The 24,988-nt window shown below is 63.3% G+C and overlaps 1 protein-coding gene across 2 annotated transcripts in view; it reads left to right on the top strand.

Annotated features, from left to right (window-relative positions):
- Positions 1-24,650, top strand: part of CARS1 (cysteinyl-tRNA synthetase 1) — a 44,459-nt gene extending 19,809 nt beyond the window's left edge. For both annotated transcript variants that reach the window (XM_019415296.2, XM_019415297.2), the window contains 16 exons: positions 3,895-4,035; positions 4,239-4,327; positions 5,864-5,985; positions 9,742-9,854; positions 10,318-10,446; positions 10,861-10,990; positions 11,099-11,202; positions 11,629-11,726; positions 11,841-12,030; positions 12,456-12,524; positions 14,718-14,799; positions 21,268-21,348; positions 21,890-21,957; positions 23,303-23,362; positions 23,713-23,796; positions 24,336-24,650. In XM_019415296.2, coding sequence (XP_019270841.1) covers positions 3,895-4,035; positions 4,239-4,327; positions 5,864-5,985; positions 9,742-9,854; positions 10,318-10,446; positions 10,861-10,990; positions 11,099-11,202; positions 11,629-11,726; positions 11,841-12,030; positions 12,456-12,524; positions 14,718-14,799; positions 21,268-21,348; positions 21,890-21,957; positions 23,303-23,362; positions 23,713-23,796; positions 24,336-24,470 — 1,695 coding nt within the window. In that variant the 3' untranslated portion in view covers positions 24,471-24,650. The remainder of the gene's footprint in view (positions 1-3,894; positions 4,036-4,238; positions 4,328-5,863; positions 5,986-9,741; positions 9,855-10,317; positions 10,447-10,860; positions 10,991-11,098; positions 11,203-11,628; positions 11,727-11,840; positions 12,031-12,455; positions 12,525-14,717; positions 14,800-21,267; positions 21,349-21,889; positions 21,958-23,302; positions 23,363-23,712; positions 23,797-24,335) is intronic.
- Positions 24,651-24,988: the final 338 nt, after the last annotated feature.

Below are 24,988 nucleotides of genomic sequence, written 5' to 3'. Positions count from 1 at the left end.
TAGTTTTTGGTTTCGTGCATTTTTTCTGTATGGAGTTCCCGTGTTCTGCTTTAATTTTTATTATTTCTTTTTTCCACTTTGGACTTAATTTGTTCTTCTTTTTCCAGTTTGTTAGGTGGAAGTGTAGATGATTAATTTTAGACCTCTTTTTCTTCTCTGATCTATGCACCTAGTGTTACAAATGTCCTCTAAGCACTGCTTTTGCCGTATTTCACAAATTTTGGTACGCTGCGTTTTCGTTTTCATTTAGCTCAAAAACTTTTTATTTATTTAAAAAAAATTTTTTTTACATTTATTTATTTTTGAGAAACAGAGTGAGACAAAGCATGAGTGAGGGAGGGACAGAGAGAGGGAGACACGGAATCCGAAGCGGGCTCCAGGATCCGAGCTGTCAGCACAGAGCCCGAAGCAGGGCTCCAGCCCACAAACCGTGAGATCGTAACCTGAGCTGAAGTCGGACGCTCAACCGACTGAGCCCTCCAGGTGCCCCTAGTTCAAGACTTTTAATTTTTTCTTGGGATAACCTTCTTTGGCCCGTGTGTTCTTTAGAAATGTGTTCTTTGATCCCCATGTATTGTGGGGGGTTTTCCAGCTCTCTTTCTCTTACTGGTTTCTAGTTCAGTTGCACAGTGGTCCGAGAGCAGACACGGTGTATGATTTCCATTCTTTTGAGTTTGTTCAGGCGTGTTTTACAGCCCGGCCTGTGGTCCGTGTTGGTGAACGCTGCGTGTTCTGCCTGCTGTCGGACGAAGTGGTCTGTGGACGTGCATTGGGTCCAGCCGACTGATGGTCGTGTTGAGTTCATCCGCCTCCTTACCCATCTCCTACTGCTGGGTCCGTCCCCTTCGGAGGGAGGCGTGTTGAAGTCCCCAGCCACCTCTGCGGATTCATCTGTTTCTCCTCGCACTTCTGCTCGCTTCTGCCTCGTGTGGTCTGACGCCCTGCCCCGGGCCCGCACACCGTAAGCACGGTCGCCCTGTAGAACTGACCCGTTCGTCCTGCCACGTCCTTCTCTATCCCTGACGACTCTCCTGGCTTCGAAGTCTGCTTTGTCTGAAGGGAGCTACTCCTGCTTTATCTCACTGATTTGCACCGTGGTCGCGCAGTCCATTTCCACCATCCGTTTACTTTTGATTTGTACGTGTCTTTTTACTTAAAGTGGATTCCTTGCCGACAACTGAGAGTTGGGTCTTGGATTTTGATCCACTGTGACGATCTCTTTTAATTGGTGCGTTTAGACCATTGACATTCAAAGTGATGTTGATGTAGTTGGGTTCTTATCCACGCTGCTGTTTTCTCTCGTTGCCCTCGTTCTTTGTTTCTGTTTTGTCTTCCACTCCTTGTCTGTCTTTCGTGGTTTTAGGTGAGCATTTCACATGATTCTGCTTTCTCTCCTTTTCCCGCATATCTAACGCTTGATTTTCAGTGGTTGCCCTAGAGTTTGCAATATACACTTACGACTAATCCCACTTTCAAAAACACTGTACCCTTCGTGGTCATAGGAGTGCCCTACAATAACGAGATGACCCTAGTTCCTGCTTCCCGCCCTTGTGTCGTGGCCGTCACTTGTCTTAGCTGTCTGGAAACACAGAGGGCGCTGTGTCTACTTAAACGGGTACGTAAGTGTGCAGGTCGATGCGTCCCCACTGCCGTCATTTTGAACAAGCTGTTCTCTGTTGGATCAGTTAAGAGAAATAGAAGTTCTGGGGCACCTGGGCGACTCAGTCGGTTGAGCAGTCCGACTCGTGATTTTGGCTCAGATCGTGATCCCAGGGTCGTGGGATCGAGCCCCACGTCTGGCTCTGCGCTGACAGCTTGGAGCCTGCTTGGGTTTCTCTCTCTCCCTTTCTCTGCCCCTCCCCTGTTCACGTGCATGCTCTTTCTCTCCTCTCTCTAAAAAATAAATAACAATAAATTGCTTTTATTTTACCTGCGCTTAATTCTTTCCGCGATGTTCTTTCTTACTTTATGTAGACCCAAGCTTCCAACCTCTGTTACTTCTGTCCTCTCTAAAGAGCTTCTTTGGATATTTCTTGCAAAGCAGGTCAGCTGGCAACACGTTCCCTTGGGTTTTGTTTCCCTGAGAGTTTGGTTTCCCTTTGCTTTTGCAGGCCGACGTCACAGGGCACAGAATTCCCGGGTGGCAAGCGTTTTGTCTCAGCACTTAAATGTCCCCGTCCTCCTTTGCTTGCACGGAGTGTGAGGACAAGTCGGGCGCAGTGCTCGCCTCTGCTCGTCTACCGGCGAGGTGTTTTCCTCTGGCTTCTTTCAGGATCGCGTCAGCTTCGATGGGGTGCGGCCCAAGCTCGGCGTGCCTGGGTGTGGCGTTGCGGTGTTTCTCCTGCCCGACGTCCCGGGGGCTCCGTGCGCCTGCGGTTAGGGTCCGACACGAGTGGGGCGCTCTCACTCGCTCGGGAGTCCGATGTTTCTCCCACCCTTTCCCTCTGCTGTCCCCGTGACGCACGTGTGGCACGTCTGTGGTGGGCCCGGGTCCTCGGCTACCCTTTCGGTTTTGTTCACTCTGTGAAAATGAAGCCTTTCTAGTTTTCAGTTTGGGGGGTTTCTCTTCTGTTGTCCTCAAGCCCCGAGATTCTTCCGCCGGCCGCGTCCAGTCTCCCGATGACCCCACAAGGACAGTCTTTGTTTCTGTCACGCTGTGGTGAATCCCCGACGTCTCCTGCCCGTTCTCTCAGGACTTCCTTCTCTCTGCTCACCTTGACCCTCTGTTCCTGCGCATGGTCGGCCGCATCCATCGGAGCCCTGAGCGTATTAATCCCAGTAGTTTTACCCCCGGGTCTGACAGCCGCCCTGTGTCTTCACGTCGTTCCCTGCCTCTTGGCGTGCCCGGTCGTGTTTCCTCGATAGCCAGCCGTGAGGTTCCCGGCTGTGAGGGGATGGGCGGGGAGGTGACCAGGCTGGGGGCCGGGCCCCGTGCCAGGTGCCGTGAGCGGGGTTCAGTCTCAAGCGAGCCCACGCCTCTGGTCCGTGCCTCCCTGGCGCCCGGCGTGGTGGCCGTGGGGCCGAGCGTCCTGGTGGGTCCCTGTCACCGCCCGCCAGCCCGGCAGCAGGTCGCAGGTGTGTTCCAGGTGGGAGCCTGGCGGGAGCCCCTAGCTGCGCCTTTCCTGTCCACGTCGTGGTACAAACGTGCCTCCCTGCGTGTCCTCACTGTGTCTTCCGTGTCCACTTTTCCTGAACTTCCTGCACCCTTTGTTCTTGGCCCCATTGCCCCCACTGGCGGACCGCAGACCGCCTGCCTGTCCCCACATCCCTGTCACTGTTCCGGTTAAGATGCTGAAGTCGCTGGGTTCCTCCAGAGCAGGACCTCAGGGTCCCCCCCCGGCCTGCACGGCTCAGGCCGCGGCCACGACACTCACCTCCCATCACAGATGGACGTTTCTCCTGTCTGACGGGAGTGCTGCGGTGACAGGACACGTCTCGTACCAGCACTGCGCTGTTGCCCGTGACGTGGGCCTGCTGTCTTCAGTGATGGCATCCGGCGGTCAGGGCGCCCTGGCCGGGAGGCCGCCCTCCGGGACGGGGCCCTGCCATCTCTGTGCCCTGGCTGTGGACGACTGCACCGTGCCCGCTCCTGCCCTGCCCCGCCCCGTGGCAGCGGCGGCCCCGCTTGTCCCCACGGCCACCCCAACCCTGTGACCACAGTAGTCGGACCTCCTGAGTGTGCTGCGTCTTGGAACCTCCCACTTAGGGAGTCTGGCGTCTGTCCCCGTGCTGAGCCGTTTACACGAGCACCGCGGTCTCACGGAGATGGCGCTCGTCGTGGACGTGGCTTTGCGTGGCACATCCTCGAATTCGAGGTCTCGGTGCGGACCAACTGCACGAGATGCGGCCCCGTAAAGCTCGTACACGTGTGTGGATGCTGTTCTTTGTCCACAGGTGTTGTTGGAAGAAGCAAAAGATTTGCTCTCTGACTGGCTGGACTCCACACTGGGCAGCGAAGTTACGGACAATTCTATTTTCTCCAAACTGCCCAAGTTCTGGGAAGAAGAATTCCACAGAGACATGGAAACCCTGAACGTAAGTGTCGCCAGCTGTCCTGCCCTTGCTCTCTCATCGGGGCCCGATGATCGCAATCCCGACCGTCTTCAGTCAGGTCTCAAGTGCGGGCTGCGGGCCTGCGGGCCTTCTTGGCCTGCGTTTGGTGCCGGTGCTTCCTGGAGCGTGCCGTCCGAGGCTGCCGTTCCAGAAGGAAGAGGGGCACTTGTTCTTCTCGCCCCCAGGTTCTCCCTCCGGACGTCCTGACCCGGGTGAGTGAATATGTGCCGGAGATCGTGAACTTTGTCCAGAAGATCGTGGACAACGGCTACGGGTAAGCTCGGGGCCCTCCCCGTGGGAGCACGGCATTCCAGGAAGGTTGTGCAGGGAAGGCGGCGGGGAGGGGAGCTCGTGGTGCTGTGGGGCTGCGGCCACCAAGCCCCTGGCTCCGGACGGCACAGGGCGGGGTCGTTCCTCCACGGGCCTCGAGGGCGGACTCTGTCCCGGCCCCTGGCCTCGGCTGGCAGACGGCGGCCCTCTCGCCGCCTTGGCACATACTTGTCACTCTGCACACGGCTGCTGGGGCTCCTTTTGTGTCCTCGTCACCTCCTCTGACGCAGACGCTGCGTAGGAGTCATGCGGGGTTGGGGCTCCCCCTGGTGACCTCGCTTCGCCCCTGCAAAGACCCCGTCTCCAAACACTGTCCCGTTCTGGGGGGGCTACGGGCTAGCACTGACACACAGGAATTGGGGGGGACGCGGCCGAGCCCATGACCTCACCGCGGGAGCAACCGCCCCCGTGTCCCGCCGACCCTCCCGGCAGCCTCGCTCCTCGGTGCCGCTGAGTCCTCAGCGTCGGGGCCGCGGCAAGGATGCGCGTGCCGTAGAGAGCACCGCCTGCGGCTGCCGGCGAGCCCACGGCTAAGTCCGCGAGCACGGGGCCGGGCTGGCGAGCGTGGAGGCGCGGTTTCCGCCGCGTGGCGTGAGACCCCTTGTCCACGAGTCACCTCCCGGGGACGCGTGTTTCCTTGAGGCCCTCGGCCTCGGTGGCGACCCCTGGTCTGCCCTCTCGGCACCACCTGACCCGCGAAACACCGTCCGCGTCTCTGAAGTTAGCGCTGTCGGGAATCTCCGATGCCCAGAAGCGTAACTGGGGGTGTGGGGTCTGCCGCGCGGGGGGAGGGGGGCGCCCTCCCCTGCGCCCCTGCTCTGGGAGATTCCGTCCCCGCCTCTCGGGCGAGACGAGGCGCCACCGAGCGGAACGAGGAGAGCACAAGACCTCGTGTGGGGCCCGGAGTAGCACAGGCTCTCTGGAGGTGGTGGCACCTCCCCGTCCCCTACCTGGCACGGTCCCTGCAGGGCGACACGGGGTCGTGTGCCAGACTGAGTGCCGCGGGCGAGGCCAAGGTGAGAGAAGACAGATCATTCCGGGCTGGAATAACATGGAGGGCTGCTGAGAGGCAGAGAGCCTTGGCGGGGCCATGCAGGCGGGTGGAAGGTGGACCGAGCGAGGGCAGGGCACCCGGGACCGCGCCGTCACCGAGGCGAGGGACAGGGCGGGAGCTGTGTGGTCCCGGGCTGCGAGGCAGAGGGACTGCACGGGGACACGCCGTCCCGAGAGTGAGGAGTTGGCCTCCGTGACGAGGCGTGCGTGTCGGGCCCGCTCGGCCTGCACGGCGGCCGTGGTTGCGAGTAGCTACGTCACGGGGCCGCAGGACGGCCGAGGCTGCGCTGGATGCGGTGGGCAGAGCAGAGTTTTAAGAGGCCCGCGGCCCGTGCAGCCCTTTGGCTTTGCAGGTTGTCCTCCTGCGAGGCGCCCGGGCTGTCCGCGGGTCTGTCCGCCTTCCCACAGCCTGGTTCTTACTTTCCAGCTACGTTTCCAATGGGTCCGTCTACTTTGACACCGTGAAGTTCGCTTCCAGCGAGAGACACTCCTACGGGAAGCTGGTGCCCGAGGCCGTTGGGGACCAGAAAGCCCTGCAGGAAGGGGAAGGTAAACGGGGCCGGGTGAGGGGGTTCAAGCCCAGGCCTCGCCCCCGCCCCCAGCCTGCCTCACCCGGGCGCCTGGGGGCTGCGCACTGTTGCCCAAGGAGTTTGCGGGGTTTTCCGCAAGAAACAAAAAGGCGAGCGCATCCAACACCATCTCAAAAAGCGTAGCGGACCCCGGGCCTGGATCCGGAGGGTCAGGGCGGCTTGTGGGACGCCCTGCGTGCTGGTGTGGGACGCCCAGTGCCGATGTGTCACGAATATGCAGGTTGCGACCTGGTGAATGAGGGGGCAGAAGCCACTCCCCCCCGCCCCCAACCAGGGTCAGCAGGTGGCCGCCTTGGCATCTGAGGTCCTGCCTTTGGGAAAGTGGAAACCCCGGGGCTGTTTGGATTGAGGCCGGTTTCAGCACACCCACGCCAGAGGAAGTACGGTCCCGAGAGCTGGCCCTTATGGGTTCCGGTCGCACACAGTGAGCCGGGGGAGGAGCGGCCCTCTGTCCCGGGGGAATGGGAGACAGTGGCGAAGTGGGACCCTGTCCTTGTCAGGCGGTTGGGGTGGCGGTCACCGCTTTCCGCAGGCTCAGCTCTGCGCAGCTGTCTTAAAGGTGCCCGGGACGAGCAAGGCAGGAACGCGGGGCAAGAATTGCCAGGTCAGGTCTTTGTGGGCATGTTCCGATTCTGGGCAGCACCTCAGAATGCCTGGTTCCTCTCTCTTTTTTTTCTCTTTTTTAAGTTTTTTATTTGAGAGGGAAAGAGAGAGAGACAGAATGCCTCTGTGCACACACGCGAGCGGGGGCGAGGGGGCAGAGGGAGAAGAGCCTGACTTGGGGCTGGAACTCATGAACCATGAGATCGTGACCCGAACCAAATCCAAGAGTCAGACGCTCAGCCCCCTGAGCTCCCCGGCCACCCTGAGGATCGCTGAAGACATCCAGCAGAGTAAAGGAGGTCCCGTCACGATGCTGAGGCACCCGTGTCCTCAGAGGATGGTCACAGACTTGGGTGGACCGGCAGCGGGGCCCCCGCATCCCTGCAGCATCAGGGACGCACCCTGGTGTGCACGGGAGGTGCCGGGCACGCCCCACGCATGGGTCGCTCAGATGGGCCGAGGCTCCCAAGACGCAGAGGGGTCGAGGTACGCGGCCAGCGGGGCTTTGTCTAGCAGACGGGCCTTCACACACGCGAATGAGGGCAGGGCCCTCCCATAAGCCCGCGTGGGACCCACGCCAAGCCGCAGGAGGAGTTGCTCCTCACGAGGACCACAGCTTCTGCCCATGGCGCGCTGAGCTGGACACCCACACTGAGGGGACGTCCGGACCTGTTTAAAGTCGCACCAGAGCCGCAGTGGAGGTCACTCCGGGTTTGAAACTGAACGGCCACAGGAGGGCCGCACGGTCCCCCCCCCCCCCCCCCCCCGCCCCGGACTGGGGGAGCTCACGCGCCAGTTCCGGGCCGCCTGACGTGTTACGTGTAGTTGTGAAAAAACGCAAACGGCAAATGAGTGGGGCCAGCTGCCAGAAAAGCCCCGAAAGGAGCAGCAGAGCCTCAAAGAAGAGGTGCCTGAAATAGCGGTAATTGAAACAGTCAACAGCTGGTTCTTCGCAAGGATTCGCGATACAGAAAACCCGCTAGCGGGACCAATGAATAAACACAGAAGATTCGAAAATACGTCCAGACAGGGCTGCACGGGACTAGAGACGGTGGCGTCTGCGGGAGGACGGGGACCGCGCCGCTCGGCCCAGCGCGGCCAGGGGCGGCCTCCAGTCGGGGCAGGGAGAGCCCCAGAGACGGGGGGGGGGGGGGGGGGGGGGGGGGGGGCGGGGGGGGCCGCCGCGCTAGGGACCCCGCACCATCTGCCCCAGCTGCATTCTTTTTCGTTCTGCTTTCTCTTCTTCTCTTTTCTCTTTTGTCCTTTCCAGTAACCTCTACATCCAACACGAGGCTTGAACTCACGACCCCCGAGATCAAGAGCCTCGTGCTCATCCGACTGAGCCAGGCGCCCCAGGGTCTTAAATGTCACTTGTTCTTGGATCTTTTTCCCAGACTGACGTCAGAATCTTTGTGTTCCGGGGGCCAAAGCAGTAGATCCGACAGCGAATATAAAGGGACAAGGGGGGGGTCACGCCCTCCTTCGGGGACAGTTCCGCTTCCCTGGCTGTGCTGACGGCACGAGGCCCCTCACTGCATGGACGCTGGGATGCGGGGCTCTGGGGGAGAAGGGGCCCGGAGCCATCTCGGGGTGCGGGGCATCGGGGAGGCAGAAGGCACGAACCCGCTGTGCCTGGGGTCACTTTGGGTGCCTCAGGAGGGAGACGAGAAAGGACACCAGGAGAGTAGCAGGGGTCGTGTGACTTACTCCTCTTGAAGAGTCTAGAGCAACTATCAGGTGTCCCCCAAAGTGGCATTTGGCGAACGGTGTGGGGAGGGGTGTGTGTGAAAGGGGGTCCTCGGTTACAGAACTTTCCAAAAAATTTTCTGAAAAGTCAGGTACGTTCATAGTAAGTGTGTTCGTTAGCATGAAAATTAAAAGCCTGGATGCACGCTGTCGGCTAAATACAGGCTGGCCAGAGGGGTGTCATGACGGCTCGTCACATCGTCTTTGAGCGGCTGGTGTGATGTGGTGACTGGCTCAGTGAGAAAGAGACGTGAGACCGGGGTGGAGTCTGTCCTGCTGTGTGTGGATGTGTGTTTTGTTTGCAGAGACTAAAACAACCCAGAAACCTGCACACGGGGGCACCTGGAAACTGACAGTACATGTCAGCCTTCGTCTGTGACCGTGGCGTTGTTTTCCGGGTCTTCCCGTAGTTCCCAAGTATTCTACTGATAGTGCCCGTGTCATAGGCGTCAGGTCTGTCGTAAAAATATCCTGCGCGCGCTCTCCCTCCGCTGTTCTCGGGTCGCCTGCCCTGTTGCTTGAACGGTGGCCGTCTTTGAGGTCGGCTGTGTCTGCAACTGTGGGCCCTGGGAGGAGTCTGTCGTTCCTGTTCCGCTGTTGTCCATGGGGGGGGGCGACAGCACCCAGGACGAGGCGGCGTGGAGACCACGCACGGGGCCCGGGGACCATGCCCCGCGCTGGCCCCGCTCACCTGGCCCCCCTGTGAGGGGGACTGACCGCAGGCGTTCGTCTCGTTCTCTCGGCAGCCGGTGGGTCCGTGGGCGCCACGGCTCCTGCGTGTGGCCCAGGGAAGTGTCCCGGGGTGATGGCGTTGTCCTTTCCCGTTGCTCCCACCCCAGGCTGGCCTGCCCCTGGGGGCCCGGCCGTGACTGGCCGCGGCTTTCTCCTGGGGGGCCGTGTCTGGGAGCCCAGCTCAGCCAGGAGGAGCGGTGACGTCCCGCTTCGCCATCTATGGGGCCGAGCTGGAGGCCCAAGGAGCCGCATAGAGCGGGTTGGCTGGTTCTCAGACCTCCCAGAACCGGGAGCCGTGCGGGCCGCCGAGACTAGCCCGCCCCACCGAGGGCTGCCACCCCGCCACGGCCTCACCTCTCAGACCGGAGCCCCGTGGCTCACCCCGGCCCCGGGCCACGGCCATGAGGGGAAGGCGGGGAGGAGGGTCTGAGGAAGCGGCAGGCGTGGTCCGGTCCCGGGTGGTCGCCCTCAAACCGCGGGGCAGCACCGAAGTCTTGCCGTGAAGCCGCAGCACCGGCTGAGGAAATCCGCGCAAACCAGAAGCGTCGGCCAGCCGCTCCCAGCGGGGGCCCCGCGGCGACACTGGTCCGCCCGCCGGGCAGCACCGGGTGACCTGGTTCCCTCGTGTCCGCAGGTGACCTGAGCGTCTCGGCAGACCGCCTGAGTGAGAAGCGGTCCCCCAATGACTTCGCTCTGTGGAAAGCCTCCAAGCCCGGCGAGCCGTCCTGGCCGTGCCCGTGGGGAAAGGTGGGCCCCTGGGAAGGGGTGGGGCTGCGGTGACGGGGGGACCCAGATGCCACAGAGCCTCGTGGGCCTCGGGGCACGAGACGTCCCTTTTGGGACTCCTTCCCGGAGGATTGGACGACCTCCGTGGCCCCTCTGTCCTGGGTGCCTTTGACTCTGAGTGTTACCTGCTCCTGGAGATGAGTCCACTGTCTGATGTCCCCTGTGACAAACAGTGCCCCTGGCCCAAGGCTGCGGGAGGGGGTGTAGACATCTGCTTCTGGTCGAGTGCTGGGCGGCTCTGGGGGTTACATGAGCCTTACTTGGCCTCCACGGCCTGCCGTGGGCTCCCCTGAGTTTTTCACGTGTGGAACATAACCCCTGTTCCAGTAAGGCCCAGAGATTTGGAGGCTCATGAACGCTGGGGTAACTGAAGGCCCGGACGCAGAGGGTTGGCCATCGGTCACCGGGTCATCTTGGTCCCTAGGGGCGTCCGGGATGGCACATCGAGTGCTCGGCCATGGCAAGCGCTCTCCTGGGAGCCTCGATGGACATTCACGGAGGGGGCTTCGACCTCCGGTTCCCCCACCACGACAACGAGCTGGCCCAGTCAGAGGTGGGCAGAGGCCGGGGTTGCTGTTCCGGTTGGGGGGGCCTCGAGTTCTCCCTGCGGGGGAGGAAGAAGCCGAGGGCACTGCCAGCGGGGTGCTGCGTGGAGCCTGATTTCCACATCAGGGTCTTGCCGGTGAAACTTGAACCCTAGTTGTTGGGTCCGATTTCCCACCTGAACAGCCTGACCTTGGACAACAGACAGGCCTGGGGTGGTCGCGGTGGTTACCTCTTGCATCGTTGGTCCAGGGCCGTCCCTTGGGCCCCCGTTCCCCAGCTGGAAAAGGCAGCCCCCCCTGTTCTGCATCGTGGGGGGCACAGAGTGCTCACGGAGCGTGCCCCTGCCCCTGCCAGCAGCTGCCTCGTGTGCCCGACCTTGCCCCCTCCGCGCCCCCCCCCCCCCCCCCCCCCCCCCGAGCAGGCCTACTTTGACAACGACTGCTGGGTCCGCTATTTCCTCCACACGGGCCACCTGACCATCGCGGGCTGCAAGATGTCCAAATCGCTCAAGAACTTCATCACCATCAAAGACGCCTTGCAGAAGCACTCGGGTAAGAACATGGCCTCTCCCAAAGACCCGAGCGCCCCTCTTGTTGGATGCGCGACGGCGGTGGCTGCTCGGGAGGGTGGGGGGACCACTGTGCCGTCTCGTCCCCCAGCACGGCAGCTGCGGCTGGCCTTCCTCATGCACTCGTGGAAGGACACGCTGGACTACTCGAGCAACACCATGGAGTCCGCGCTTCAGTACGAGAAGTTCATGAACGTAAGTGCCCGCCTCCCCCGGGGCGGGGGACGCCTCGGCTCAGCCGCGGCGGGACCGCGACCGCCCCCCCCGCCCCCGGTGGAGGACCGGAGACTGGCGAGAGCAGCCTCGCCCGGGGCCGCCCAGCCCCGTGCCCCCTTCCCGAAAGCCCTGGCGCCCGCTGGCGTCAGGAGCGCTCGTGCGTCTCGTTTCGCTCGGACCCGTGGCGTCGGCGCAGACCAGCGTCTCAGGGCTAACGCCGGGACGCGTTTCCGTCTCGAAGGAAAACCTTTCCCCGTCTCGGCCGGCCCTGGGGTGCTGCCGGCGTGCCGTGGCTCCCCGGATCTTACCTGAAGGAGATGTGCTCCCCTCCAACAGCCTCTCCTCGGTGCTTCCCCGGAGGGCAGAGGTTTCTAAATGCCATTAAACGGAACTTTCTGACTTCAGGAGTTTTTCTTAAACGTGAAAGACATCCTCCGAGCCCCTGTTGACATAACCGGTCGGTTTGAAAAGTGGGAAGACGAAGAGTCAGAGCTGAACAAGAGGTAGAGGGAGACGTGCCTCTGGGGTCGGGCAGCCGTCGCGCCCGGGGCGCGCTGGCCCGCGGGGGCTCTTGGCAGTGTGTCCGTCGGCTGACGTTGCTGCCTCCTCTTACTCAGCTTTTACGACAAGAAGACGGCGGTGCACGAGGCCCTCTGTGATAACGTCGACACGCGCACGGTCCTGGAAGAGATGCGGGCTCTGGTCGGCCAGTGCAACCTCTACATGGCGGCCCGGAAGGCCGCGAGGAGGAGGCCCAACCGGGCTCTGCTGGGAAGCATCGCTCGGTACCTCACCCACATGCTCAAGGTAGGCGGCTCCCTGGAGGCACAGGCCGCCGTGTGCTCGCCGGGCTGTGTGCACGCAGGCGGTCAGGCCCCGGGCGGCACGGCGAATCGTGCCGTTCGGAAGCCGAGACCCGTCCCGTCCTTCGCCCCCGCTGCGCTCCTGCGCCTCAGAAAGCGCCTGCGTGCAGCTGCCCTCCGTGCTCACAGCGTTCTGGGGTCGGCCTCCTTGCCCTTCCGGCCCCCTCTTGCCCAGTGGCCTCACCGAGAGCGGGCCGGAGAGGGCAGGGGAGGGGGGCACCCTCGGGCCTGGCGTCTCCCTCCACCCGGCGAGGCCGTCTGCCCCGCCTCCCCCTACCCATCTGCAGCAGCGTGTTTCCTGGACCCGACCTCCGCGGGCCGCCTCTCGGGACCTCTTTACACGCTCCCGCACGTCCGTTTCTCTTCCAGGTCTTTGGGGCCATAGAAGAGGAAAGCTCCCTGGGATTCCCGGTCAGAGGACCTGGGAGCAGCCTAAATGTGAGTATAAGTGCACCTGGCGCAGAGAAGCCCCCTCCCTTGGGTCGCCCCGCCCCCGGGAAGCGTGCCCATGCAGAGGAGCACGCTCTCACCCTCCACACCTGCTCCGTGCTTTCCTTGTTCCCCCTCCTTGGCCGAGCCTGTGGACATTTGGAGACCCACGTTAGGTCCCACCTGCGCTGGACCTTCCGGACTGAGCCCCGGGTCACGCCTGGGCCTGGCTGGGAGAATTGAGCAGTCAGCTACCCCAGTGCGTGTGCAGGGGCAGCCAGGGCCTTGCTCCCGGCCGTTTGTCAGGGAACCGCGCTGCCGTGCTGTGTGAGGTGGTCCCGGGAGAGCAGGCTAGCTGGGACGGTCTCTGAAGAAGCCACAGCCACACGGCCCGGGTTCACAGGCGCTCACGTCCTTGCTCGTGTGGATCAGATCCCACGCTGGTCCGCGCATCTTGATGGGGAGAAGGTTCAGCAGAAGCAGCTGGTGTCACCCTTGTGGCCGGGAGCCGCTGCGTGGTGACCTGGTGACCGACTCTCCTGGAGTGTGTGCCTTGTCAGAACTGCTTCCACGCCCCACCCCTGCTCCGGAATGATCCCTGTGGTTTGATTGGAATGCGAGTGTAGATATTTAAACATAACTTAAATGAAAACAGGAACCAAGTACAGGGCGGAAGGGCAAAACCTCTTTAAGATGGTTTCGTGATAGCGGCTGGTGTGAAAACTCTGTCCTTCAGGGGAGCTTGGAGGTGTTTCCCCGAGAATTGACTTAAGAAGGCCTGTCTGAGCCCCGAGCCTTCATCATTTTTGGCGCTTTTCAGAAAAGGAAACCTACAAGCTGTTTTCTCTTGTGTCAGCGATACCAGATTTTTATTTCCCAGGGAAAAAAAAAAAACTTCCTACATTAGAGACCATTGCTTTCGAACTTAAAAATACTTCTTTTTTTAAAGTTTTTAGTGTTTATTTATTTTTTTTTTTTGAGAGAGAGAGAGAGGGAGCGCACGAGCAGGGGAGGGGCAGGGGGAGAGGGAGACAGGGAATCCGAAGCAGGCTCCAGGCTCTGAGCTGTCAGCCCAGAGCCCAACGCGGGGCTCGAACCCACAAGCCGCGAGATCATGACCTGAGCAGAAGTCGGACACCTAACCGACTGAGCCACCCAGGTGCCCCTTAAAGATACTTCCAAATGTGGTGGTGGGGTGGGAGCCTTTCCAGGTGACCTCAGCGGGCCCTTTGGGATAAGCAGCCCCGGGGAACGAGCCAGGTGAGCTGCCAGAGGCCACAGGGCCGGGCCTTGAAGGGTGTGCACCTGCCCCAAACCTGAGTTGTTGAGGGAGCAGGGAGGACCGCTGGGGCCCGCCTCCTCCAGACGCACCCCCAGGCGTGCTGGCTGAGGCCCCTGCCCCTCTGCCCCGAGGCTCACCACAGCTGCCTCAGCCTGGTGGAGATCCAGACCTAAACCCCAGAAGCCCGGCCCCTCCCCTGCAGGACAGCCATGCCCCAGCCCGGGTGCGGGAATGGGCCCGGGGAGGCCTAGCCCGCTTCTGCGTTTACTTACTGGTCATTGCTTGGGTTACCCAGCCGCCGGATGACTTAATGAGGAGGCAGGGAGAGACCTTGCTTAAAAGCCTGCTAGAAAAATAGGAAAGCTCTAACAGGAAGGGTTTTTATAAAATCAGTTTCTTTGGTTCAGGTTCTGCCGTCGTCGGCTTCCCTTCCTTGGCGGGCTTTGCGTTCCGTGGCCGCCTCCGTGGTGCTGCGGGGAGTGCGCCGTGGAGCGGGTGCGAGCGCGCGTGGATGGTGGACGGTTCTGAGAGGCGCTGGTTGGCCTCACACGGGAGCGCGTGTGGCCGCAGGTCCCAGCCCGGGGGGACGGCGGCGGCCTGTCCGAAGGCAGCCCATCTTGCAGACTCACCTGCGTCGAACCATTTCGCTGTGAACACGGGTGTTTCTTAACAAGCGTGTGTCTGGCCTGGGACGGAGCTGCTCCCTCGAGTGGTTGAGCGGTGCGGCTTGTGGAGCCCGTCCGGCCGGGCTGGAGGGGAGGCTCTCTGCCGGGCCCTGGCTCCCGCCGTCCACACGGGGCCCCGGTCGTGGTAGCAGAGCCACGGGCAGTGTGCAGGCGGCCCAGCTCCGCAGCGCGTGCTGAAGCCCGTCCTCAAGTACGGGCCGAGCTGGTCTCTGAGCGAAATCGTTCTCTCCGCAGCTCGAGTCCACGGTCATGCCCTACCTGCAGGTGTTGTCGGACTTCCGAGAAGGCGTGCGGAAGATCGCCCGAGAGCAGAAAGGTGAGGTTCCTCCTGGCCCGGCGGGGGCGAGCTCGGGGGTTAGCACGGCGCCCCCAGTCGTGACAGCCACGTCGTCTCTAGCTCCCAAGTGTCCCCGCGGGGCAGGACAGCCGGGTGAGGGCGGAGCCTCCCGGGAGCTGCCAGGCCGGGACGCCTCTCCGCCCTTGCCGAATCGGCGGCCAGGGGCTGGCATGGTGAGCGGGGGCCCGGGGCTGCCAGGCTGAGCTCACACTCACCTGCCTGGCTCAAGGCTCGGCATTTCACGGAGCGGAAAGGAAAGCGGGAAGGTTTGAGCCTTGCCAGGGTCATGCTGGACTCGCTCACCGGAGATGCCACCTGTCACCTCTTGTGCTGTGCTCCCTCCCCAGGCCTTTCTGTGCTGGGAAGTCCCACCTGGAGCTCATCTGGCCGCCACCCCCCCTCAGAGCGGGTCCTGGCAGGGTGTCCTGCGGGTGGAGCGGGCAGAGGGCCCAGCGGCGTGGCCTGGCCGGGGAGCCTCTGGAGGAAGCAGCACCGTGAAGAGGAATGAGCAGGCCTGGGCCTGTGCCGGGGAGGGCAGAGCAAGAGGGCGGGAGGGACCCCCCCCAGCCGAGGCCACGGGCCCCTCGGGGAGGAGCCGGGATCTGACGGTGCTTTTGTGGGGAGCAGAGGGCTTTAGGCCGGGGCCGTGGCGTTTGGACCAGTTGAATAAGCAGGGTCCTCTGTCTCTAACACCTGGTCCTCACACCGTTTTAAGGCAGCTGAAAAACGGGTGGACTCTCAGGTCCTGTGCTGACGTGTCCAACAGCATTGACAGTGCTGGTGTCTCAGGTTTGGAAGTGACTGTTCTTGTCGGGGGGCCGCGCAGCCTGGGCATTTCTTCCCCCCCTCCCCCCGGCTGTACGGCATCCTTCCTGGCAGGTTCTGGGGAACCAGGGCCATGGGAGGCTGAGCACAGCAGCCCTGACCAGCCACGTCCCTGCTCAGGCCCCGAGAGCGGTGCCCGTCGACCGGCTTGGGGGACGGTTCGGTCTTGCTTTTCCTCGGCCGCTTCTCTGCTCTGTTACGTTTGTTGCTCTGGTAGATGGACAAGGCCAAGTGGCCAGTCAGGACGGCGGTCGTTGTGTGTATGCCGTATTGCTTTCCCCACCTGCTGCGCTGTGCGACCCTGAGGCTCAGGTGGCTAGAGAGGTCATCCTACCCGAGGCGATGACCTGGGACGCGCAGACCTGGGGCCCTGCGGATAGGGAACCGTCCGTGAGCCAGAGACCCGGGGCCTGTGGACCTCGGTCCGCAGATGGGGAAAGCCTTCCGGGCCGAAGGCGGCATCACCCTTGTCCCTACCCCATCTCCCTCCCGACCCGACAGCAGCAGCAAGTGCTGAGTTTTTGTTTGTCGAGCACCTTGGGCTGGCCGTGGAGACAGAGCGAGAGGCTCAGGGCAGGTCCTGGTCCATTCACTCGGCCAAGTCTCCCAGGTCCAGGCGCTCGCCTGACACAGGAGTAGGAGACAGTTTCCCCAGTAAAGGGCCAGAGCTCAGCCCTGGCCAGGAGGGATGGGGTGTGGGGGTGTCTGACCAGGAGAGGCTTGGGAAATTGGGAAGTCACAGGAGCAGGGATGTGCCTGTGGTCAGAGCTCGGCGGGGGGCCCGGGGTGGGGGTGGGGGAGACAAGAGCCGTTTCCCCTTTGTGTTTTCATTTTTGGTAAAAGGTGCAGAACGTAAAATTTATTGTCTTAACCACGTGCAGGTGCTCCGCTCAGGGGCATTAGGCACATTCTTGCTGGTAAGCACCCGTCCCCACCATCCTCTCCAGAACCTTCCATGCTCCCAAACTGACCCTCTGTCCCATTAAGCGCTAACCTCCGTCCTCTGTGCCGGCCGTGGTGCCCACCGTTGCACCTTCGCTCTCTATGAACTTGGTCCCTCTGGGGACCTCATACACGTAGAATCCTCAGCACTTGTGCCTCGGTGACAGCACATATCACTCGGTGTCATTGACGTCTTCCAGGTCCATCTGTGTCCCAACAGATGCCACGGCGTCAGAGTCTCCCTCCTTTTTGAGGCTGGGTAATACCCCGTGTGTGCTTGTCACATCGTGTTCATTCGCTCGTCCTTCGGGGGATTCCCACGGCCCTTTGTGTCCCCTCCTGAGCCCTGCCTGTTCCGTGCCCGCTGTTTTCCTCCTGCCTTCAGCCCCGACGGACACCCCCTTCCTGTGGGCCCGGGCTCCGTGGACTCTGAGCCCCATGCCAGGAGGGGCCCGCGAGGGAGGCGCTGGTAGGGGTCTTGGCTCTGGGTTCGCACCGGGGACGGTGGGGCTGTCTCTTTGGGTTCATACAAAACGCTTCTGAGCTGTTGCTCATTCACGGAGGACCGCGACGGAAACCCTCTTTTTCTAGAATCTGCTGCTGTCGGAGCCCCTTAGAGTGGACAGGGCCGCGAGGTCCTTGTGGCTGGCACACTTGGCTGGGGCGCCCCGGGCTGTACCCAGGGAGGCCCGTCTTTTCTGGGCCCTCGAGTGGCTGTGGGGCTGTCTCCTCCCTGGAAGAGCGGTGCCGGGGTCCGAGCCTATGTGGTCGCACCCTTGGGAGCGGCTCTTCTGCGTCTGCCCTGCCGCTCAGGGCATCCCAAGTCACGGCCCCGCCCTCCCTGCGCCCCTTCTCCACATGACAGCCCTGCCCAGTCCGGGTCCCGCCCCAGCCCCAGGCTCGGCAGCCAGGCTGCAGCTCGCCCCGGAGCCCCAGCTCCGCTCTGGGGACATGGCAGGCAGTGCGGCGGGGCGTCTCCCGGAGTCCCGGCCGTCGTGCTGTCTGCGCCCTGTCCTCCCCGCCTGTCCCCAGCCACCCCGGAGGCAAGGCCCCTCTCTGCTTCTCTTATAAGGTCATGTTAGCTGTGGAGACCTGGTGCTTCCAGACGTTTAGTTTAAGAATGGTTTATCGAGGGGCGCCTGGGTGACCCAGTCTGTTGGGCGTCCGACTCTTGATTTCGGCTCAGGCCATGACCTTAGGGTCGTGGGATCGAGGCCCCGTTGGGCCCTGTGCTGAGTGCGGAGTCTGCTTGGGATCCTCTGTCACCGTCTCTGTCTGTGCCCCTCTCCTCGACTTGCACACTCTCTAAAATTACAAAAAAAAACTTTTTTTTCTTTAAAGAACGCTTTATCGAACTCCTCAAAAGTATCCAACCAGACTTTTCCTGTTTTTTAAGAATAAAAACAACTTAGGCAAACTTCACACGAGTAAACCCAGCTGCCGTTAAAGTGAACGAGTCCACTGGCGTTTCGCGCTTCCCGAGTCGTGCAGCCGTGCTCGGCCTCCTTCTGGTTCCCACCGGCCGCAGGAGCAGCCGTGATCCGTGAGCCCCCGGCCCCCACCAGCCTGCCTTCTGTCCCCGTGGCCTGGGGTGGCCTGGGCCCCGCACGCCCGTCGGCCACGGAGGCTTCTTTTGCCTCACGGAGGGTCCCCCGCGTTGCGGCGTGTGTGGGGCTGCGTTCCTCGTGCGGGTGGGACGGAACGCCCCCGAGTGCACGCGCCACGCCGTGTCTGTTCCGCTGCTGGCAGACTTCCGGGCTGTTCCCACCTCGTGGCTGCTCGGGACACGCGGGTACAAGCGTCTGGGTTGGGGACGGACCTAGGAGTGGAGTCGTGGTGGTCCCGTGGCTGCTGCACGTGTGACTTTGTAAGAACCACCAAGCTGTCCCGCAGCGGCTGCGCGGTTTCCTGTTCCCGCCAGCCGTGGGTGGGGGGGGGAGGGGGGAGTTCTGATGTCTCATCGCGGCCACTCGTTGCCCCTGGCTGTACGAAGGCGATGGCCACCCTCCAGCCCTCCTAGCAGGGGAGGGGCCCTCTCACGGGCACGGTTCCCCGACACTTGATGTCGACCACCTTTCCCCGGGCTTCTCGGCCACCTGTGCATCTTCTCTGGGGGGGGGTGGGGGGGGTGGGGAGGGGTCCCTTCCGGCCCTGCGCCCCCGTGCCTCTCATTGGGCCGTTCGTCTTACCTTGGCGACTTGTGGGACCCCGGGGCCTCGTCAGCACGTGACTCAGAAGAGGCGGAGGAGAAAGCCAGCCGGTGGGGGGGGGGGTCCGAGCTGTGTGCACAGGGCAGGTCTCGCGTGGGGGTGATGGCCGCTGTCCTCAGCTCTGAGGAGCCCCCCCCGGGCGGCTGGTGGCGGTGAGCGTGGGCCCTGGCTTGCTCTCCTTCCAGGTCCGGTCAGCTTGGCTCAGCGCCCGGCCCGGGGTCTGCCGTCCTCACGGTGCCAGGGCAGGGCAAGGGCAGGGAGCGAGCGTAAAGGGTGGCGTTCCATCAGCCGTGCCGGGGAGGCTGAAAGGGCTTTTCTGCAGACGGCATCTGGAAGAGGGAATCTGCCCCGGGGGTGGCTGTGCTCGTGGGCAGGGGCCTCGGAAGTCCTCTGAGACCACAGAACCGCCGCCCGTGCGTCACCTGTCCTTTTGGCGGTGCGCGAGCCCGTGGGCCAGGGTCAGGGCGGCAGAGAGGGACGAGGCGGAGTGCGAGTGCAGGGTGTGGGCACGCCGGGCCGGCACGGGGGCAGGGGCAGGGGTGGGGGGCGGCACGCGGTTTCCCGCACAGGTGCTCTCACGGGGGCGCGGCCAGGGCACGCAGAACCACTTGGGCCTCGGGGTGCCGGCGGGTGCCGGGGGAGGGCGGCGGACTCGGCAGACGCCGGCCGCGGTGCATCCGCGAGACGAGGCCGGGCCCCGGCACGCCTGTCCCGACACCGGAAGACCCTCGTTCTGTGGTCTGTGACCGTTAGACCTTTCCGAGACAGACGTGCCCGTAACAGCCCAGCTCCCGCGCTGATTTCCGCAGGTGCGGGCTGGGCCAGCCCGGGACTTGGTGGGCGTGGCGGCTGGGCCAGGCGGCCTTCTGGGAGCGTGAGCCGATCCGGTCTGGGACCTGGCTGTGAACGACAGAGTGTCCCGGCGCCACCAGACCCTGTGAGCTCTCAGGGATGGCAGCACGTGCCCGCTTCACAGACGTGAACGTCGGCCCCGCCTGGCAGGCGGCTGGTCCCAGGTACCGGCCGACCTGCGGGGCTGTCACTGCGGCTGAATGTCCTTCACGGAGGTCAGGTCCTCACGGCGGAGCTCCTGAGCGAGGTGCTCTTCTCCCCCAAGGCAGACGGACTGCTTCTCCCTGCCGCCTCATCCCCGGCACTGAGCCTCCTGGAACAGGGCCTCTCTGGCCGCCGGGCTCGCCCTGCGACCACTGCCGCAGAGCCGTAAAGGCCGCCGTCCCCGGCCTGGAGGGAGCGAGCCTGTGGTCATTGGCTCTGCCTCTGGGACTCACAGAGACTGACACGGAGGTTTGAGAACGTCTGAACCCACAGGGACCGTCCACCGAGGTCTGAAGGCCACGTCGGTGGCCACCTCACCCCTGCCCACTCCGTCTGCTGGGTCGGGGTGTGTGTGCTCTTTCTTCGGGGCGTCACTTCAAAGCCAGTGGGACGGCGGGCTCTGTACCTCCTCCTGGACTTCCCGGGCCCTCTGATCACTCTGGCCCAAGCCTGGGGGTGGGCTGAGGCCTGGCCGGGAGCGGCGTGCCCGCAGTGGAGCTGGTGCTCGAGGCAGGGTCACCCGCACCTGTGCCTGTCCCCCAGGCCTCTGGCCCTCCCGCACCCCACGGCTGGGCCTCCCGCATCGCTGAGAATGCCGGCAGCTCTGGGGTCCGCCCCAACCTCCAGACCCGTTTCTGGCTCTTGGCTGGTGGGGGCTTGGAATCTTGTGGAGTCCCGAGGATGTGTGGAGGGCGGGGGAGTGTGTGGACGGGAGCACGTTTCACCACGAGAACAAGGGCGAAACGGGGGAGCTGGGGGAGCCTAGACTCGTCACCGCTGGGCCTGCCCTGGGCCTGACTGCGATGTGAAGAGTGCAAGGAGCCTTTGCAGGACGTGCGGGTGGCCTTGGGTCCCTGGGTCCTGGAGTGTGGAATATGGGGCCGGGCTGCAGGGGCTCAGCACTCCCGGATGCCTTCCCAGTTGGCCAGGTGCTTGGGGTGGTTTATTTTTTTTCTTGTGTTTTGTTTTGTTTGTTTTGTTTTGTTTTAATATTTAAGAGAGAGAGAGAGAGAGAGAATGAACGAGCAGGGGAGGGGCAGAGAGAGGGAGACACAGAATCGGAAGCAGGCTCCAGGCTCTGAGCCGTCAGCACAGAGCCCGGCGCGGGGCTCAAACTCACGGACCGTGAGATCCTGACCTGGGCCGAAGTCAGACGCTTAACTGACTGAGCCCCCCCCAGGCGGCCCTGACCTTGCCCTGCTCAGAGTCCCTGGGACCAGCCTGTGTGTGTCTTCAGACAGCACCTGCCTCTGATCGGCGTCCTAGGGCAGGGCGCAGACCGTGGCCACTCTTGGCAGTGGCCCCGTTCGTGCCCAGGCCTGGGCTCCCTCCGCGGCGCTCAGGAAGGCGCCCGTCCGCCGCGTCCTGGGCGCGCCTCGTGTCTGGTCTGACTGAGCTGCTGTCTTTTCCATAGTCCCTGAGGTCCTGCAGCTCAGCGACGCCCTGCGGGACGACGTCCTGCCCGAGCTCGGGGTGCGGCTCGAAGATCACGAAGGTGGGTCCCCCTGGCTGCTTCTGGGGACCCGTCTAAGGAGCTTCGGGGGTGGTGGGTGGGCAGGAGGGAAGGAGGCTGGGGGGGGGGCTGTTTTTTAAAAAGTTCTGGGACAGGGTCAGAGGACGCTGGGGTTTTACGTGAGGAGGGGTCCCGGAGTGGTGCCCCCGTGGCCCCTGGGGGCCGGCCTTGTAGATTTGTGGTTGTGGCCGTCCAGGACACCTCCTGTGTTTGACGGGCGTTTCGGCGGCTAGGCCACCGGCCACCCCTGCTTGTTGTCTGTCACTCGGGAGACAGCCTATGGGATTGTCCTCCGGTTTCACTGTGTGTCTTCCGACTTTGTGGGGGTTTGGGCTTGACTTTTGGCAGATTATTAGATTTTAAACACTGAGGGGGCCTGTCCTATCTTACGACCTCTGGGCTTTCCGTCACGAGCGGCAAGGCCTTCCCGCGTCAGTTAACGTTGAGGCCGTTGAAGCGAGCGGCGAGGGGGCGCGTGGGCGGCGTGGAGGCCGGGCCCCGTCTCACAGACTTGGCTTTTCAGGGCTGCCGACCGTGGTCAAGCTGGGGGACAGAGAGACCTTGCTGAAGGAGAGAGAGGAGAAGAGACGGGTGAGTGGTGCTGGAGCCGCTGCGGACTTACGGGGACACGAGACCCGCGGCGTTCGTGTGCTCTGTGCTGTGCCAGCTCCTGTGCTAAGGCCCCGTGGCTGCGAGTGTCGGGGGAGACCTAATTGCGTGTGACCGCCGGGCGATCCAGTGACGGGAAGGTCTGCCTTCTAAGGAAGGACCCTCTTCTTAAAAAGCTCCTCCCGGGGTTTGAGGGAGAATAGGTCCCTTTCAGTAAAGCGCAGCTGACATGTTGGGCTGTACCTGGCCCTACGGAAGTGCTGTCCCCTTTGTCCCTGAGGTGGGACCCGCCAGTCACCCCTCCATCTGCCCAGGAAGCGGGGGGGGGGGGCAGGCGCGCGGTTCACGGGGCGAGGAGCCAGGGCAGGTCCTCGATAGCTGGCCTCCCCGATCCTCCCGTGTCCGCCCCGTCCCGTGGCCCAGCCTTGTGTCCCATCCCTGCGGGCTGGGCCGGGAAGCAGACACGTCGGCCTACCGCTCCGCTCCGCTGGCGCTCTGCCCGTGCAGGTGCTCGTGGGGCACAGAGGCAGACGGCGGCTCTGCCGAGGGCGGCAGGGGGGCGGCCCTGCCTGCTGCTGCCCGCGCTTGCCGCGGCCCCAGGTGCAGCTTCCCGTAGCGCCACTGCCCGCTGCACCGGCCCTCCCCTGACCTCGCCCCGTCCCACGGTTGTCTGCCCGGGACTCCCCCCCTCCGCTTCTCTCTGGCCCCACGCTTGCCTTTACCCAGCCGCCCGCCTGAGAACCCCAGATTCCAAGACGGTATCATGACTCAACTCCCCACACCTGCCCTTCCCTCCTATCGGTGGTGGCACAGCCGGGGCCCTGCGCCTGTCCTCACGGGCACCACCCGACACCCGGGCCCGGGGACCCCCTCCCCGCCCCTGCTCCCAGGCCGCCCCCCCTCGGCCCTGCGCTGACGCAGGCTACGGGTGGGGGTGGGCTTCCGGCCTCCACCTGTCTCCTGCAGGCCCCTCCCCTGGCCCAGGCCCTGTGTCCTGGCACCTGCTGCCCTGTACCTCCCCGCCCCCCACCCTCTCTGGGCCCTCGCGATGCTTCTCCGCTCACCCATCTGACAGAGCCCCCCAGCCGGGCTCGCTGCTCTGCTCCTGACTTCGTGCCAGCCGCACCCCGGACCTTGTCACGTGTGCTGGTTCGAGGCCCCTGGGCATCACCCCGCGGGGAATGAACGAGGGCTCCCCGCTCCCTCCGTGGGTTGGGCCGGGTCACAGTCCAGGCAGTGGGGGGTGGCGGGCAGTTGCTTTATTCCGCCTCCCACCCCCAGAGGCCCTGGGGCAGACTTGGTTCATGGAGCCCCTGCTGCCCCCTAGGTTGAAGAAGAGAAGAGGAAGAAGAAAGAGGGGGCCGCCAGGAAAAAACAGGAACAAGAGGTACCACGTGCCGTCTGTGTGGGGCCCGGGCTCTCCTGGGAGGAAGTGCACACTTTGACCCCGAGCCCTGCTCTCTGTGCCTCCCTGGGCCCAGCCGGGCCCACCCTGGCCTGCGCCCGCGCCCACCAGCGGCACCCTCCCGGGTTCCCGCTGCTGTGATCGTTCGGAACGAGCTTCTCGACGTTCCGTAGAAAAACCGTGAAGCTCGGTCAGTGTTGGGTTGTCCCTCCTTTGACTCGCTCCGCCCCGCCTTCCGTCGCTCTCTGAACCCGGGGCTGGGCGGGAGTGATGCGAGGTCACACCTTTCCCCTCGTGGGCTCGGCTGCGGTGACGGAGGGTCTGTGTTGCAGGCGGCGAAACTGGCCAAGATGAAGATCTCACCCAGTGAGATGTTCTTGTCAGAGACTGACAAATACTCCAAGTTTGATGAAAACGTAAGGAGCCCGTTTTTGTCTTTTCAGAACCTCGTTGGGCTCCTAAATGGTGGGGATCTCCAGCCTCGGGCGAGCGGCTATTCTGTCTGGGGCTCAGTCCGGGGGAGGCGCTATCCGGGGTCAGTGCCTGTGGCCTCTCGAGTCTCCCCGCCGTGGCGGCGGCCGCACTGAGTCGTGGCCTGGCTAAACCGAGACAAGGTGTCGCTCCCGAGCTGGCCGGGAACGGTACTCAGGAGGAGAGGGCGCTGTCCCCAGGGCTCCTTCCGACGGGGCTCGGCTGCCTTGCCGCTAGACCCTTGGGTCTTCCTTACTGGTTCTTACGCTTGGGCCGGTCCCATCAGGACTGAGCCACGCTGCCTCCAGAGGGAACAGTGGCCCTCGCCCCCGGGCGGGGGGAGGGCGCCCCAGACCGGCCTCTCGGTGACTGGGGTTGGTGCGCCGTGGCGGGTACCCGCCCAGGCGCGTCCTAGCGCGAGTCTGTGAGCCCGGGAGCGGGAGTCAGGTGCGTGCAGGTGACCCCCCGTGCCCTCCGTCCCCAGGGTCTGCCCACACATGACAGCGAGGGCAAAGAGCTGAGCAAAGGGCAAGCCAAGAAGCTGAAGAAGCTTTTGGAAGCTCAGGAGAGGCTCCACAAGGAGTACCTGCAAATGGTTCAAAACGGAAGCTTCAAATGAAACAGCAGGGGACTCAGTTTTCACACCAAGCCGTCGGTGGCCTGACGGCTTTCTCTCTGCGTCCTTAGTGACACTGCCCCACGCTCGATGATGTTTACAGTGGCCCTCGGGTCCCAAATTGAGAATTGTGTTCACCTGCCGTCGCCGGCTCTGAGACTCCGTAATAAACTTTTCCAGACAGCAGGGCTGTGCGTCCTCTGTGCCGCCGCCTGTCGCCCGCAGGCCCGGCCCTGGTGCGGAAGCGGCTGCGGGGTGCTTGCTCAGCAGGGCACGACTTGGCCGCGCAGCTCAGCCGGGAAATCTCTCCCCCTGCAGATCGCTATCGGCTGACCTCTGCGCGCCGGTGCATTTGGAGGTATTTAAGCGGGAGAAAGGCAGGCTCAGACTGGCGAGGCCGCTGACACCCACACAAAGGCCGCTCGGTCGGCCCCTCTCGTTCTGCTGAGCAAACACACCGCCACGGCTCCGACCGCTGTCCCGCGCTCCGGGGGCAGCGAAGGGCTGGCTCAGCAGGGCGG

Source organism: Panthera pardus, unplaced genomic scaffold (assembly GCF_024362965.1).
Source record: "Panthera pardus isolate Hobbes unplaced genomic scaffold, ASM2436296v1 HiC_scaffold_12, whole genome shotgun sequence".
NCBI lineage: Eukaryota > Metazoa > Chordata > Mammalia > Carnivora > Felidae > Panthera > Panthera pardus.
This window is presented reverse-complemented; position numbering and strand designations above follow the sequence as displayed.